Source organism: Anguilla anguilla, chromosome 13 (assembly GCF_013347855.1).
Source record: "Anguilla anguilla isolate fAngAng1 chromosome 13, fAngAng1.pri, whole genome shotgun sequence".
Classification (NCBI taxonomy): domain Eukaryota; kingdom Metazoa; phylum Chordata; class Actinopteri; order Anguilliformes; family Anguillidae; genus Anguilla; species Anguilla anguilla.
In genome coordinates, this window is record NC_049213.1 from 41,331,788 (window position 1) to 41,347,915 (window position 16,128).

Below are 16,128 nucleotides of genomic sequence, written 5' to 3' on the forward strand. Positions count from 1 at the left end.
GACAGACACAGACACAGACACACGCACGCACACGCACACGCACAGGCACTGGCACACGCACATGCGCACACACAGACACAGACACGCACGCATGCACGCACACACACTTCTGCCTCATTTGGTTGAGTTTTCACTGCAAATTCCTACAACGGCAATCTGCGCTCTAATGGCACGCTAGTCTCCGCAGTGCCAGGCCCTTCCTCGGGAGCTGGGGCCAGGGCTTGTAGGTCCTGATCTCTGAGGAGCTGAAACTCACTTCAACATCTCATGCTTTTGTATGTTTTGAAAAGTCTTTCACAAACCTTAAAGGCTGACATGTGTACTTGCTGTAATGGACAAGATGCTGTCGACCTAAAAGCTCATAAGACTCTCTAAAGAGTTGTCTAGTGTCCTTCTTACTGTAGACCTCAGATTCTCCATTGTTTTGTGTCCCTTCGTGAGCCCGAAGGTCCTCGGCAGCTAGTTACTAATCGAACCAAATTCCACCCAAAAAAAATCCAGGGATGCTGCTTTTATCCTGACGCTCCCAAATTATAGAATACCAACACATTTCAGAGAGGCTACCTCAGGAGGAACTTTTAAACCGTAATGGGAAAAACACCTTTTTAATTTAGCTTATAACTAGCAGTGCTGTTTTTTTATTCTTTTATTTATATTGTTTTATAATATATTTACATGATCTTATTTTGTTGTATTTTATATTTTGTTTTCTTTGAAATAGTTTTTAGTGCTGAATGTAAATCACTTTGAGCTGTATTTTACAGGTGTAGTGCCAGTTTGGTGTTGGTCAGGAGATGGGGTTTCGGGGTTTTAGCACACCAGTGCCAGGCCAAGTGGGACAAATTCATTAGCACAGCGCCACACTGCCAGTGGTACTGCACTCTTTTCTTCCCACACAGCTTAGAGCAGTGGTTCTCAACTCGGGCCAGAAAGGGCCGGTGTGGGTGCAGGCTTTTGTTCCAACCAAGCAGTTACACACCTGATTCTACTAATAAAGGTCCTTAGTAAAGACTCCAAAGGTTGATTAGTAGAATCAGGTGTGTAACTGCTTGGTTGGAACAAAAGCCTGCACCCACACCGGCCCTTTCTGGCCCGAGTGGAGAACCACTGGCTTAGAGTGTAATGAGGTTCCCATAGTACCTGAAAGGCAACGGCTACATTTTCTGAGAAAAAAAAACCTTTTGAATCATCAACAGACAGAGCGTTACCGGAGGCACCCTTTCACATCCTGTCTGTCCCTCCATTCTCTCCTCTCCTCTCACATCCTGTCCATCCCTCCATTCTCTCCTCTCCCATCCTGTCTGTCCTCCCATTCTCTCCTCTCCTCTCACATCCTGTCTGTCCCTCCATTCTCTCCTCTCCTCTCACATCCTGCCTTCCCTCCGTTATCTCCTCTCCTCTCACATCCTGTCCGTCCCTCCATTATCTCCTCTCACATCCTGTCCATCCCTCCATTCTCTCCTCTCACATCCTGTCTGTCCCTCCATTCTCTCCTCTCCTCTCACATCCTGTCTGTCCCTCCATTCTCTCCTCTCCTCTCACATCCTGTCTGTCCCTCCATTCTCTCCTCCCCTCTCACATCCTGTCTGTCCCTCCATTCTCTCCTCTCACATCCTGTCCATCCCTCAGTCATGCTAACTCCAGCTAACTCAGCTCACCCAGCCATGCTAACTCCAGCTAACTCAGCTCACCCAGCCATGCTAACTCAGCTCACTCAGCCATGCTAACTCAGCTCACCCAGCCATGCTAACTCCAGCTAACTCAGCTCACCTAGCCATGCTAACTCAGCTCACACAGCCATGCTAACTCCAGCTAACTCAGCTCACACAGCCATGCTAACTCAGCTCACACAGCCATGCTAACTCAGCTCACACAGCCATGCTAACTCAGCTCACACAGCCATGTTAACTCAGCTCACCCAGCCATGCTAACTCCAGCTAACTCAGCTCACTCAGCCATGCTAACTCCAGCTAACTCGGCTCACTCAGCCATGCTAACTCCAGCTAACTCAGCTCACTCAGCCATGCTAACTCCAGCTAACTCAGCTCACACAGCCATGCTAACTCAGCTCACCCAGCCATGCTAACTCAGCTCACACAGCCATGCTAACTCCAGCTAACTCAGCTCACCCAGCCATGCTAACTCAGCTCACTCAGCCATGCTAACTCAGCTCACCCAGCCATGCTAACTCAGCTCACTCAGCCATGCTAACTCAGCTCACACAGCCATGCTAACTCAGCTCACTCAGCCATGCTAACTCCAGCTAACTCAGCTCACACAGCCATGCTAACTCAGCTCACTCAGCCATGCTAACTCAGCTCACACAGCCATGCTAACTCAGCTCACACAGCCATGCTAACTCCAGCTAACTCAGCTCACTCAGCCATGCTAACTCAGCTCACACAGCCATGCTAACTCAGCTCACACAGCCATGCTAACTCAGCTCACACAGCCATGCTAAGTCCAGCTAACTCAGCTCACCCAGCCATGCTAACTCCAGCTAACTCAGCTCACACAGCCATGCTAACTCCAGCTAACTCAGCTCACACAGCCATGCTAACTCCAGCTAACTCAGCTCACACAGCCATGCTAACTCAGCTCACACACCCATGCTAACTCAGCTCACTCAGCCATGCTAACTCCAGCTAACTCAGCTCACACAGCCATGCTCACACTAGAGGCTGTACATGCATATACAGTATTACACAATTTCCCTTTAAAATTGATGTGATATTATTTTCTGTTGGAATTATTTCCAATGTGCATTCAACCTAAGACCACAGCACTCACAAAGCACCAGCATGATATAAATACTGATATTTATGTTCTGAATTCTGAATGAACACTACGAGATCAATATGTTCATAAGTACAGCCAGTATTATGCTAATATACCTCTGATGCATAATTAAATGTTATTTCTTCCCTGCCAATTACAGCCAGGAGGAAGGATTGTAAAATCTTGATAGTTTGGAGTAAAAAAGGTGGGAGGTTTATTGAGGACATAGAACATACGGCATAAGATATTGGCATTGCTGGTTGCTTCTGTCCACTTCCACTTCATGAAGTTTCATAATAAAATGAATGCACACTGCATCTTCATGCAACATGTTTCAATACCTCATTTTATTTCTGTAAAATACCTTTACATATATTGCAAAAGGCTCTCCATTAAACAAAATGGGCATGATAATTCATACTTAACATTGGGTAAAAAAAGGACAAGTGTCAAATTCATCATCTGAACTACACACAATTATATAGATATGCGATATGGGGGTATGAGGTTGGGGTACGGGGTATGGGGTATTGGGTATGGGTTAAGGACTCTAGTGGTGTGGGTGTGGCTAATGGGCATAGGGTAGGGGGAATATGGGGTATGGAGTACAGGGGTGTGGGGTACGGGTATAGGGTATGGGGTGTGGGGTATAGGGAACAGGTATAGGGTATATGGGTATGGGGTATGGAGTGTGGGGTATAGGGTATAGGGGTATTGGGTATGGGGTAAGGAGAATAGGGGTATGGGGTGTGGGGTACGGGTATAGGGGTATGGGGTATATGGTATGGGGTATGGGGAATGGGGTATAGGGGTATTGGGTATGGGGTAAGGAGTAAAGGGGTAAGGACTATGGGGTATAGGGTATAGGGGTATTGGGTATGGGGTAAGGAGTATAGGGTTATGGGGTGTGAGGTATGGGTATAGGGTATGGGGAATGGGGTATAGGGGTATTGGGGTATTGGGTATGGGGTAAGGAGTATAGGGGTATGCAGTGTGAGGTATGGGTATAGGGTATGGGGAATGGGGTATAGGGGTATTGGGTATGGGGTAAGGAGTATAGGGGTATAGGGTAGGGGGAATATGGGTATGGGGTATGGGGAATGGGGTATAGTGGTACTCACAGGGGATGGTCCGCAGGTAGAGGTTGTCTCTGATGACCTGCTGGAGTCTGTGGTCCAGGGAGCCCTTCTGGAACTGCAGGCTGAGGTAGTGCCGCAGGTCTGTGTTCAGCACCTTTCCTGCAGGAGAGAGAGGCCAGGCCAGAGCTGAGCCAGAGCTAATCGAAACGAGTATGCACATGCACCACGCATAACCACATGCACACAAACACACACACAGGTTGAGGGGTCAGCATGCACACGCACGCACACACAAACACACACACAGGTCGAGGGGTCAGCATGCACACGCACACACACACAAACACACACACAGGTCGAGGGGTCAGCATGCACACACACACACACACACACACACACACACAGGTCGAGGGGTCAGCATGCATGCACACACACACACACACACACACACACACAGGTTGAGGGGTCAGCATGCACACACACCCACACACAAACACACACACACACACACACACACACACACACACACACACAGGTCGAGGGGTCAGCATGCATGCATGCGCACACACACACACACACACAGGTTGAGGGGTCAGCATGCACACACACCCACACCAAACACACACACACACACAGGTCGAGGGGTCAGCATGCACACACACACACACACACACACACAGGTCGAGGGGTCAGCATGCACACACACACACACACACACACACACAGGTCGAGGGGTCAGCATGCACACACACACACACACACACACACAGGTCGAGGGGTCAGCATGCACACACACACACACACACAAACACACACACACACACACACACACACACACACACAGGTCGAGGGGTCAGCATGCACACACACTCACACACACACACACACACACAGGTCGAGGGGTCAGCATGCACACACACCCACACCAAACACACACACACACACACACAGGTCGAGGGGTCAGCATGCACACACAAACACACACACACACACACACACACACACACACAGGTCGAGGGGTCAGCATGCATGCACACACACACACACACAGGTCGAGGGGTCAGCATGCATGCACACACACACACACACACACACACACAGGTCGAGGGGTCAGCATGCACACACACACACACACACACACACACACACACACAGGTTGAGGGGTCAGCATGCACATAAGGAACAGCAGGCCAGATGGCTCTCCGTGACTCAGAACCGCGTTCGCCAAATCATCTCATTAAAATGTGGAGCCCTCGGATTCACTGGCAGCTTCTCCAAAGACACTGCAGATGTTTAGAATTTTAATTATCCTCACAGTTCAACAATTAAAACCGAAGGAAGATTTGCTGTATAACAGAGGAAGCGTGAGTCTGCTTCAGACTGCAGAAGAGTGGACTGAAACCATAACAGCAAATCTAAAAAACAACCTACACAGGGGTGTCATTTAAACTTGGGGGGAGACACACTGCTGGACCACAAAGTCTCACAAGTGTACTCGTCAGTTCAGCAATGAACTGGTATGAAAATACTGTTCACATGCACACATTCTGTGCATCTTTCTGCTGTGCCTGTCTGAACAGAAAAGCTTTTTTCTGAGGCAGTGATGTCATCCAGAACAGGCTGCTCTGTGGGATTTTATTGGTCCTGCTGAGAAGTTAAATGTGTTTCCCACCTAAGTGCTGATGGGGTTGTTCCATTTGGCTGGCCAGGATGCACACTAATCATCTCTGCTTTGGTCTGTCATCAGAACATTCTGGAACTGACAGAGGATGTGGAAGCAGGGATAACCCTAAGCACTCCCAACGGAGTCTGTTCCATCCTGGGTAACCTCCACAACACCTCCACCCTGTAAAAAGCCCCAGAGACATGGAGACCAGCCCAGACTTCAGCTCAACCCAGCCCAGCCCAACAGACACGCCTGCAGCCCAACCCAACCCAGCCCAGCCCAACAGACACGCCTGCAGCCCAACCCAACCCAGCCCAGCCCAACAGACATGCCTGCAGCCCAACCCAACCCAGCCCAGCCCAACAGACACGCCTGCAGCCCAACCCAACCCAGCCCAGCCCAACAGACACACCTGCAGCTACACCCAACCCAGCCCAGCCCAACAGACACGCCTGTAGCCCAGCCCAACCCAGCCCAGCCCAACAGACACGCCTGCAGCCCAACCCAACCCAACCCAGCCCAGCCCAACAGACACACCTGCAGCTACACCCAACCCAGCCCAGCCCAACAGACACGCCTGCAGCTCAACCCAACCCAGCCCAGACTGCAATTCAACCCAACCCAGCCCAGCCCAACAATCACACCTGCAGCTCAACCCTTCCCAGCCCAACAGACATGCCTGCAGCCCAACCCAGCCCAACAGACACGCCTGCAGCCCAGCCCAGCCCAGCCCAGCCCAGCAGACACGTGCTGGTGCTCCCTGTGGGCTTGTCGGACATGGCTCATATTGATTCTAGCCACGGAAGCATGGCGCCCTGTTCACATACATTACAGCTGCCCACGAGGCCATATTTAATCTCTGTGCATCGGCAGCAGGAGGAGCCGCTCCTAGCAAACACAGCTCGAATGAGCCAAACACCGAGTGTGTGTCAGGGTGAAGGGACTGAGCAGAGTACCCCCAACCCCAAACTGAACGGGTGTGTTCTGTTCCCTGTACAGCAGTAGGGTCTTCACCCCCAAACTGAACGGGGCGTTTGAGGGTCTGGCCGCTGGGACTGAGACAGATCATTGGGGGGTACGTGTGACCCCCGTTCATCTGGGGTGTGTTCCTGAGTGAATACAGTGCCATTTTTACACAGGGGGGGATACCAACAGAGACAGAAAGGGCAGGATGGGGGGCATGGGGGGGGATGACAGAGAGGATTCTGGGACACCTTCTCAGCTTGATTTATAGTTCAATATGATATCACAGTGTATGCCGCCTTTAAAAACCTGCAGCTATTCATTGTGATTTGCAAAAACATAACAACAAATTCATATAAATAAATGCTACATGCTACCACCTGCTTTCAAGGGATTATGCTAATCATGGTGTTATAAGGATAAACCAACATAAAGAGGTGAGCCAGGGCAGACTTTCCAGTAAAAGTTAAACAATCACACACACACACACACACGCGCGCACACGCACACGCACACACACACAAGCACACAAAGGCAGACACACACACACAGAGCATATGTTATATCTTCTCTATTTCACACATCTGAAAGGGTCAGAAGTGCACATTGTGGCTCTCAGGGGCTGATGCAGATTCACATCCTGGTAGAAGTGATGTCATGTTTCTGTGGAGCTTGTTGAGCACGTTTGCTCAATTATTAAAAAGTTCTGAAGATCAGGAAGAGTAAACAAACAACTCTGAGAATAACAGGGACGATGTGCATTGCCAAGGCAACAAAGAGCTGGAAGGGTTTTTCCAAAAACTCACCTCTAGTGTATTACCATAATAACATAACCCCAAACCTGCAGCATACACACAGAACTACAACACACACACACACACGCAGACACACACTTTCAATTATAACTACAGCACACACAGAAATATAATTACAGCGCGCGCACACACACACACACTCTAATGGTATTGAGGGAGAACCGCAGTTCCACAGGCTACATAATTTATCACATTCCTACATTATGTTCAGAGCCCGTTCATCCATTACAGGTCACATTATGCATGCGTGGAAAGATATGTGCTCAGAAACTAAAGACAGATACAGAAACATATACTACAAAAATTACCAGTTAAAAAATGTAAAAATCTTCCACAAAATACATATGTACACTTCAAAATTAACTTTCCTCTAATGAGCAGACATACTTCCTTGATTCTTAGTGGTTTTTCTGTTTTTTTTGAGGAGCAAGGGAATTTTTTTAGTTTCTTTAAGAAACACAGGCTTTCCTGATTCTGTATTTCATACAGGTATGAGCTGATGTGTTAGGGACAGTGTTGGAGTGTACAGGACAGTGATGGTGTGTTAGGGACAGCAATGTTGTGGACTGAAACAGGGTCTTTCCTGAGGGGCAGTGATGGTTATAAAAGGCTGTCAGCACCATTACTCAGGCAGAGTGCCTTTCAGTGTAGAGCGCAGGAAGCTTCCTGTGGCTAATGGAGAGCTTTCACCCCCCCACCCCCCCATCATCATCCCTCACCCCCCCCCAACCCCATCATCACCCCCCCCCCCCCATGCCCCGCAGGCAGGTCCTTGTCTGGCTGCTGATAGACTGAAGAGCTGAGATGGTGCTTCATAGAAAACCCTTTCCGTCATTGGGGGGGAGGGGGGGGGCAGGGTTGAATAATAGAAACTCCATTACAACCATCCTTAAGACAGAAGATGAACACACACTCCACCATGAAGCCCTGAACACACACTCCACCATGCTGCCCTGAACACACACTCCACCATGCTGCCCTGAACACACACTCCACCATGAAGCCCTGAACACACACTCCACCATGAAGCCCTGAACACACACTCCACCATGCTGCCCTGAACACACACTCCACCATGAAGCCCTGAACACACACTCCACCATGAAGCCCTGAACACACACTCCGCCATGAAGCCCTGAACACACACTCCGCCATGAAGCCCTGAACACACTCCACCATGAAGCCCTGAACACACACTCCACCATGATGCCCTGAACACACACTCACACGCACGCACGCACACGCACACACACGCAAACGCACACGCACACACACACTCACACGCACGCACGCACGCACACGCACACGCACATGCACACGCACGCACGCACGCACACATGCACACACTCACAAACACACACACACACACACACACACACACATACACACATACAAACACACACACACAGGCATACACGCCCATGTCAGGATGTACCCTGCAGGTCAGGCTCTCCTCTCCCCCTGTTCTGTTCATTTTTCTGGGACTCAGTTTATACTTCAGGCTGTAATCTGCACAAACAGTCTATTAGCTCTGATAGATTCGCCATTACCTCCCTGTACCATTAAGCTTATCTAACCCACTGCCCCTGGGCCAGCCAGCGAGGGAGGGGCAACCCTCTACATCTCAGCTCCTCCCCAGACTCTAGCCACCAGGGAGGGCTTAAACCCGACTCACAGGATCTTTCAAAGACCCTCCAGTGCCCATGTGACAGTGTAACTGTAGAAAGTGCTACACAAATAAAAACAAAAATGCAAGCTCATTCACACACACACACATACTGCTGCAAGATCATTCACACACACACACACACACACACACACACACTGCTGCAAGCTCATTCACACTCTCACACACACACACTGCTGCAAGCTCATTCACACTCTCACACACACACACTGCTGCAAGCTCATTCACACTCACACACACACACACAGGACGAGGGACAGCATCAGCGTATTTTAAAGAAGGAAAGGGGGCATACAAGAGCCCAGACACAGGACCATACACTGCACTGCTCTACATAATCCCTAACCCTGTCCCACAGTGCACTGCTCTACATAATCCCTAACCCTGTCCCACAGTGCACTGCTCTACATAATCCCTAACCCTGTCCCACAGTGCACTGCTCTACATAATCCCTAACCCTGTCCCACAGTGCACTGCTCTGCATAATCCCTAACCCTGTCCCACAGTGCACTGCTCTACATAATCCCTAACCCTGTCCCACAGTGCACTGCTCTACATAATCCCTAACCCTGTCCCACAGTGCACTGCTCTACATAATCCCTAACCCTGTCCCACAGTGCACTGCTCTGCATAATCCCTAACCCTGTCCCACAGTGCACTGCTCTACATAATCCCTAACCCTGTCCCACAGTGCACTGCTCTGCATAATCCCTAACCCTGTCCCACAGTGCACTGCTCTGCATAATCCCTAACCCTGTCCCACAGTGGACTGCTCTACATAATCCCTAACCCTGTCCCACAGTGTACTGCTCTGCATAATCCCTAACCCTGTCCCACAGTGCACTGCTCTACATAATCCCTAAACCTGTCCCACAGTGGACTGCTCTACATAATCCCTAACCCTGTCCCACAGTGTACTGCTCTGCATAATCCCTAAACCTGTCCCACAGTGCACTGCTCTACATAATCCCTAACCCTGTCCCACAGTGCACTGCTCTACATAACCACTCAGCCGATGCTCTTATACAGAGAGACAGACAGTACTGGAGAACAACAGTGTTACTCTCAGGAATACAGAAATTCAGCATCACCAGGAAGTCCCAAAGGCCCACTTACAATCAGTACATGTAATGTTAACAAACCATTTGTATTGTACCTAAAGGCAGTTCCACTAGACAGACAGCCTATCTGTATACAGCTATAATTATAACATTATGCAAATGGAAACTCAAAGTAAGAAAGGAAAGGAAAATCAGAAAAGAAAGGATATTCAAAGGGTGTCAGGGAAGCCAGGGTGCAGTCTAAAGAGGAGAGTCTTCAGTCTGAGGCAGAATATGGGCGGGGTTCTGGCAGAATGTGGGCGGGGTTCTAGCAGAATGTGGGCGGAGTTCAGGCAGAATGTGGATGGGATTTCAGCAGAATGTGGGTGGAGTTCAGGCAGAATGTGGGTGGGGTTCTAGCAGAATGTGGGTGGAGTTCAGGCAGAATGTGGGTGGGGTTCTAGCAGAATGTGGGTGGAGTTCAGGCAGAATGTGGGTGGGATTTTAGTAGAATGTGGGTGGAGTTCAGGCAGAATGTGGGTGGGGTTCTAGCAGAATGTGGGTGGAGTTCAGGCAGAATGTGGGTGGGATTTTAGTAGAATGTGGGTGGAGTTCAGGCAGAATGTGGGTGGGGTTCTAGCAGAATGTGGGTGGAGTTCAGGCAGAATGTGGGTGGGGTTCTGACTTGACAGTGGGAAACATTCAGAGAGAGAGCCGCAAGGACTGCACCTCTTCACGCCAAATCCACTGGGTTAATTAGTCAAATTAGTTAATTAGCTGTGTACATGCAGTTCTTGGCAATTCCAGAAATATCCAGCAGGGATGTATTTCCTGTTGAGGGCCCAAGCAAGACCTTCAGCTGTGCTTTGTGATCCGAGGAAATGATTCAGCTCATTAAGCGATTAAGTGCAACTGATTTCTGAACAAAAGAAACACAGCTGGGTCTCCAGGAACGGAGTCAGGAGCACCGATGGGGGGGGGGGGGGGGGGGGGGGGCACTGTTTCTGTAGCCTTGAGCAAAACATTCAATAAAACTTTATTTTGGCACAACTCCAGCACGCTGAACGCTATCCTTGGAGAAGCTCCTGAACGCACCATACAGTCACAGAGCTTCGTCTATTCACGCATCAGACCAGTGCGATTTTCTGATGTAAACAATCGCTGTTCTTTACTGCTTCAGTAAGCAGTTCTGACACCCACACACTATTATGGGAGATGATCAGAACTCTGAAGCACTTCGTTTGGTCATGTGACTGCAGCTCACATTCCAAACTGGTGTGGCACATAATTAACCGCAACCACAAGAATAAAAACAACACAAAGAAATTTGCCAAAGGAAAGATCCAGTTAATGAAAGAGAATCTTCCATGCAAGAAACCGCAGAGGAAAGCAAGGGATGGCTTTCTGTAAAAACAAGCGGAGAAGAGCACAGTAACATCTACACAGAGGTGCAGGGGAGTCAGTCTACAGATCATAATGCAATGAGGTGGGTTCCTCTACAAGCAGGAGGGAGAGCGAGAGAGGAAGGGTGAGAGAAAACGGCCTGGGAAAAGAGAAGGATGCTGAGGTCAATGAGAGAGAGAGAGAGAGAGAGAGAGAGGCGGGGGGTGCATGTAGTGGTTTTGCAGCCCTGCTCTTCAGACTAGAAATGACTACACCACTCTGGACTTAATCTGGACTATAAGAAAACATACGTACTTCATACATACAGCCCATTTATAGCATCCTTACAGCACTGAATGGGTTTGTCAAAAGCCATTCTTACCAACCTTGGATGGTGCAAGTACAGTTTTGCCAAATGCTTTTCTACAAAATCTCTACGGTACAGAGATCTGTTGTCTTGCCAAATCCATTCTTGGCAAATGCAAACATGACTACAGAACTCTGTCAGTCAGCAAGATGTCTTCACTGCAAAAACAATCACCACAAGAAGGACTTCTCCATCTGAGAAATCTGTACCTAGAAAATACCAGCATCGCCAGAAAAATCTCCTGAGTAGCAGAAACGACCGTCACCACCATGCGTGCGTCTGAAAAGCAGAAGAACGGTCTTTTAGGACTTCCCTGACCGTACTCTCAGTAGAATGGTTTTTTGTACAGTTTAATACACCCAAAAAGTGCTGCTTATGCACACACACACACACACACACACTCACACTCATACACACACACACACACACACACACACACACACACACGTGCACAGAAACACTCACACTGTACAGTACTCCAATGCAGGGGACATAAAGGTATGTATGTCTTTACCACTCAGCTTCCCTTTCGTTAAACTAACCAAAGATTCAGCATTAAAAGCCAGCAGGTGGGGGAGAAATGGCCTCATTAGGATGAAAGCAGAATCACAGTGGTGCTCTAAGGACCAGTTCTCCCGCACGTCAGATATTACGCTAATAAATAAAACAAGCAACTTTCTTTCCAATAAGGAGTCCTCTGCCACAACCTCCACTCAGGTCCATAAATGCACCATAAATCAACTTTGTTTAAAGTGGGCTTTGCTCACAATGAAAGTGTTTCCTTACAGCATGTGTGCTATGTTCCCTTACAGCGCATATGCTATGTTCCCTTACATCATGTGTGCTATGTTCCCTTACAGCACGTGTGTGCTATGTTCCCTTACAGCATGTGTGCTATGTTCCCTTACAGCATGTGTGCTATGTTCCCTTACAGCGCATGTGCTATATTCTCTTACAGCATGTGTGCTATGTTCCCTTACAGCATGTGTGCTATGTTCCCTTACAGCATGTGTGCTATGTTCCCTTACAGCATGTGTGCTATGTTCCCTTACAGCATGTGTGCTATATTCTCTTACAGTACATGTGTGCTATGTTCCCTTACAGCATGTGTGCTATGTTCCCTTACAGCATGTGGGCTATATTCTCTTACAGCGCATGTGTGCTATGTTCCCTTACAGCATGTGTGCTATATTCTCTTACAGCGCATGTGTGCTATGTTCCCTTACAGTACATGTGTGCTATGTTCCCTTACATCATGCGTGCTATGTTCCCTTACAGCGCATGTGAGCTATGTTCCCTTACAGCATGTGTGCTATGTTCCCTTACAGCATGTGTGCTATGTTCCCTTACATCATGTGCTATGTTCCCATACAGCATGTGTGCTATGTTCCCATACAGCATGTGTGCTATGTTCCCTTACAGCATGTGTGCTATGTTCCCTTACAGCATGTGTGCTATGTTCCCTTACAGCACCGGCACAATGTTCATGGGAGCTGTAAATCAGCAAAGCGTTCTGCAGTAACTGCAAAGTTTTGGCTCAGAAATTGCGCAGCTCAGCTGGGAGAGGGCCGAGTGCAGAGGTGGGGGTGAGTTGTGGGTGTTTTAGAGGACACTGCAAAACTTCCTGAACTGACAGAAGACATTTCAGCAAGGGAACAGGCCCACATCACCCTCTGCCCAAATCAGGAGGATGCTGCACAAAATAATACAATTACATTCTGCTGCAACTAAAACCCTATTCGCACAGGACTAGTATTACCTGGGGACCTCGTGATTTAGAAATTACCCCCACACGTCTGTGTTTCGTGCGGCGCATTTGCACGGGATAAGCGAAGTCTGTATTTTACTCACATTTACTGACATTATCCCCCCGGATATGATTGAAAATGTCAAGGCTCTGCTCTGCGTAACAGTAAAATAAGGCCCCTCAAATCACCGAGATGCCGATCCGCACAGGACTAATATTATCACATGACCTCTGTGTTTGGCGAAATATGGCAGGTAATTTGCGGTGGAATTTTTACTTTACAAATTACGGACATGGCAGGTTCACACGGGATTAAGATCACAGACGACCTCCACAATTATTACAAGTTACTAGAGGTCCCCAGGTAATACTAGTCCCGTGCGAATAGGGCTTTAGCCACTGAATTCATTTCAGAAAGTAAAGGCTATTCTAAACCTAAAAATAGCGATCCGCCAATGTACAAGTGCTGGGCAGAACTTAAGCAGTGTAGCTTTCATATGCATTCAGTACGGTGGTACAGTCTGCACAAAAATGCCTCTGGAGATCACTCTGGACCATCCTGAATAGGAGCTGGGAAAATGACTGTGCTGCTTAAAGGAAATTAAACCTGCAAACCTTCTTACAGACACCATTTCTGAACCACAATGCAACACTGTGCTTTACTACACTACAAATCAGTGCCCAACCCAGCCCAAACCTCTTAGACAGAGAGAGGGAGAGAGAGAGAGGGGCAGAGGGACAGTGGGAGAGAAAGGGAAAAAGAAAGGTAGACAGATAAAAAGAGAGAGAAATGAGAGATGAGAGTGAAGTATTGTGGGTGAGAGAAAGAGAAATGATCAGAGCTAGGACCGCACTGCATCAGGAGACCGGAAGCTGGGGATTGTTCTGCTGCTGCGTCAATTATTTGGGGGGGGGGGGGGGGCGGGCAATGATTATTCAGTGAGGGGGGTGGAGGGAGGGGGCATCGATTCTACAGTGAGGGGAGAGTGGGGAGGGGGGGCGTTGATTATTCAGGGCGAGGGGTGGAGGGGGGGCAATGATTATTCAGTGAGGGGAGAGTGGGGGGGCCATTGATTATTCAGTGAGGGGAGTGAAGGGGGGTTGTTGATTATTCAGTGAGGGGAGTGGAGGGGGGTTGTTGATTCTTCAGTGAGGGGGGGTGTCGATTCTTCTATGAGGGGGGTGGACAGGGTTGGGGCGGAGTGCTCCTAAATCTCTAACCCCTTCATATCCAGACTGGGGCATCTACTACAGGACATGCACAGCAGCTGGAGCCTCAGCCACTGCACATTTACACAAAATATTCAGCTCAAATATTCTGAGCGATTCAGGCTTTATTTACTGTGCTTCTGAGGTAAGCAGCATGCAGACACTGTGCCTGATGCAAGCATGCAGATGACACATGCAGAGACACATAAATGAGTGATAAATGCGTTCTGTGTGGAGGAGTGGTGTGTTCAGCAAGGCTCTGATGATCTCACTAGACAGACGGCTCTCTGCTGTGTGAATCGCACAGACGTTGCCATGACGGCAATCTCAAGCCCCAGAGTGGGGAGGGGGGCGAGGGGGGATGGTTGGGCACAGCACAGCCCCTCCGTCAAATGTTCGTCCAAAGATGCCACCCCAGTGACCATGAAAGAGGAAACAGCCTCTGCAGGAATTATGCAGTGGCACAGATTCAAATATATAAATATATCAGGTAAACCAATCAGACTCAGAGATCCACAACATGGCAGAAAAAAGAGAGAATGAGAGCTGTCCTATGTACACTACAGACAGACTGACAGGTGCCCCATGTACACTACAGACAGACTTACAGGTGCCCTATGTACACTACAGACAGACTGACAGGTGCCCTATGTACAGTGCAGACAGACTGACAGGTGCCCCATGTACAGTGCAGACAGACTGACAGGTGCCCCATGTACACTACAGACAGACTTACAGGTGCCCTATGTTCACTACAGAAGAGACTGACAGGTGCCCTATGTACAGTGCAGACAGACTAACAGGGGTCCTATGTACACTACAGACAGACTGACAGGTGCCCTATGTACACTACAGAGAGATGAACAGGTACCCTATGAACACTAAAGGGAGACTGACAGGTGCCCTATGTTCACTACAGACAGACTAACAGGTGCCCTATGTACACTACTGAGAGACAGACAGGTGCCCTATGTACAGTGCAGACAGCATGGCAGGTGCCCCATGTTGGTTCTTCAGTGCAGGTGGGAAACGCTCAAAGCAGCCTCCTGCTTCTCTGGCCAAAGGAAAGTCTACAGGTCATCACAGGTCATCTTGACAACCCGCAGAGATAACAGACAGCTGAGCCTGCGGTGGGTGGACAGTGAGGCACTGGATTAAAAAGCTCTCCAGAGGTCTGCAGAAGCTTGCGCTATGGAGAAGGCTTTGGCCTTCACTGCATTTGCACGATAAGAAAAAAAAAAAAAGAAAAAAAAGGAAAAATGCATGTTTTCTTATTTGTCATGCAGAGGACACATGGGGGAGCGGAGTTGGGGGGGCAGGGTATAGTGTTCAGACAGGGTAGAGAGAACCGCCCAGGAGAGCCCAATACTGAATTAAGACTCCAGTAGAGCAGA

At 48.9% G+C, this 16,128-nt stretch overlaps 1 protein-coding gene across 5 annotated transcripts in view; it reads right to left on the reverse strand.

Annotated features, from left to right (window-relative positions):
- The window catches only part of LOC118211097 (membrane-associated guanylate kinase, WW and PDZ domain-containing protein 3-like), a 79,947-nt gene that overhangs the window by 31,965 nt on the left and 31,854 nt on the right, over positions 1-16,128 (reverse strand). For all 5 annotated transcript variants that reach the window (XM_035387936.1, XM_035387938.1, XM_035387937.1 and 2 more), the window contains exon 3: positions 3,900-4,016. In XM_035387936.1, coding sequence (XP_035243827.1) covers positions 3,900-4,016 — 117 coding nt within the window. The remainder of the gene's footprint in view (positions 1-3,899; positions 4,017-16,128) is intronic.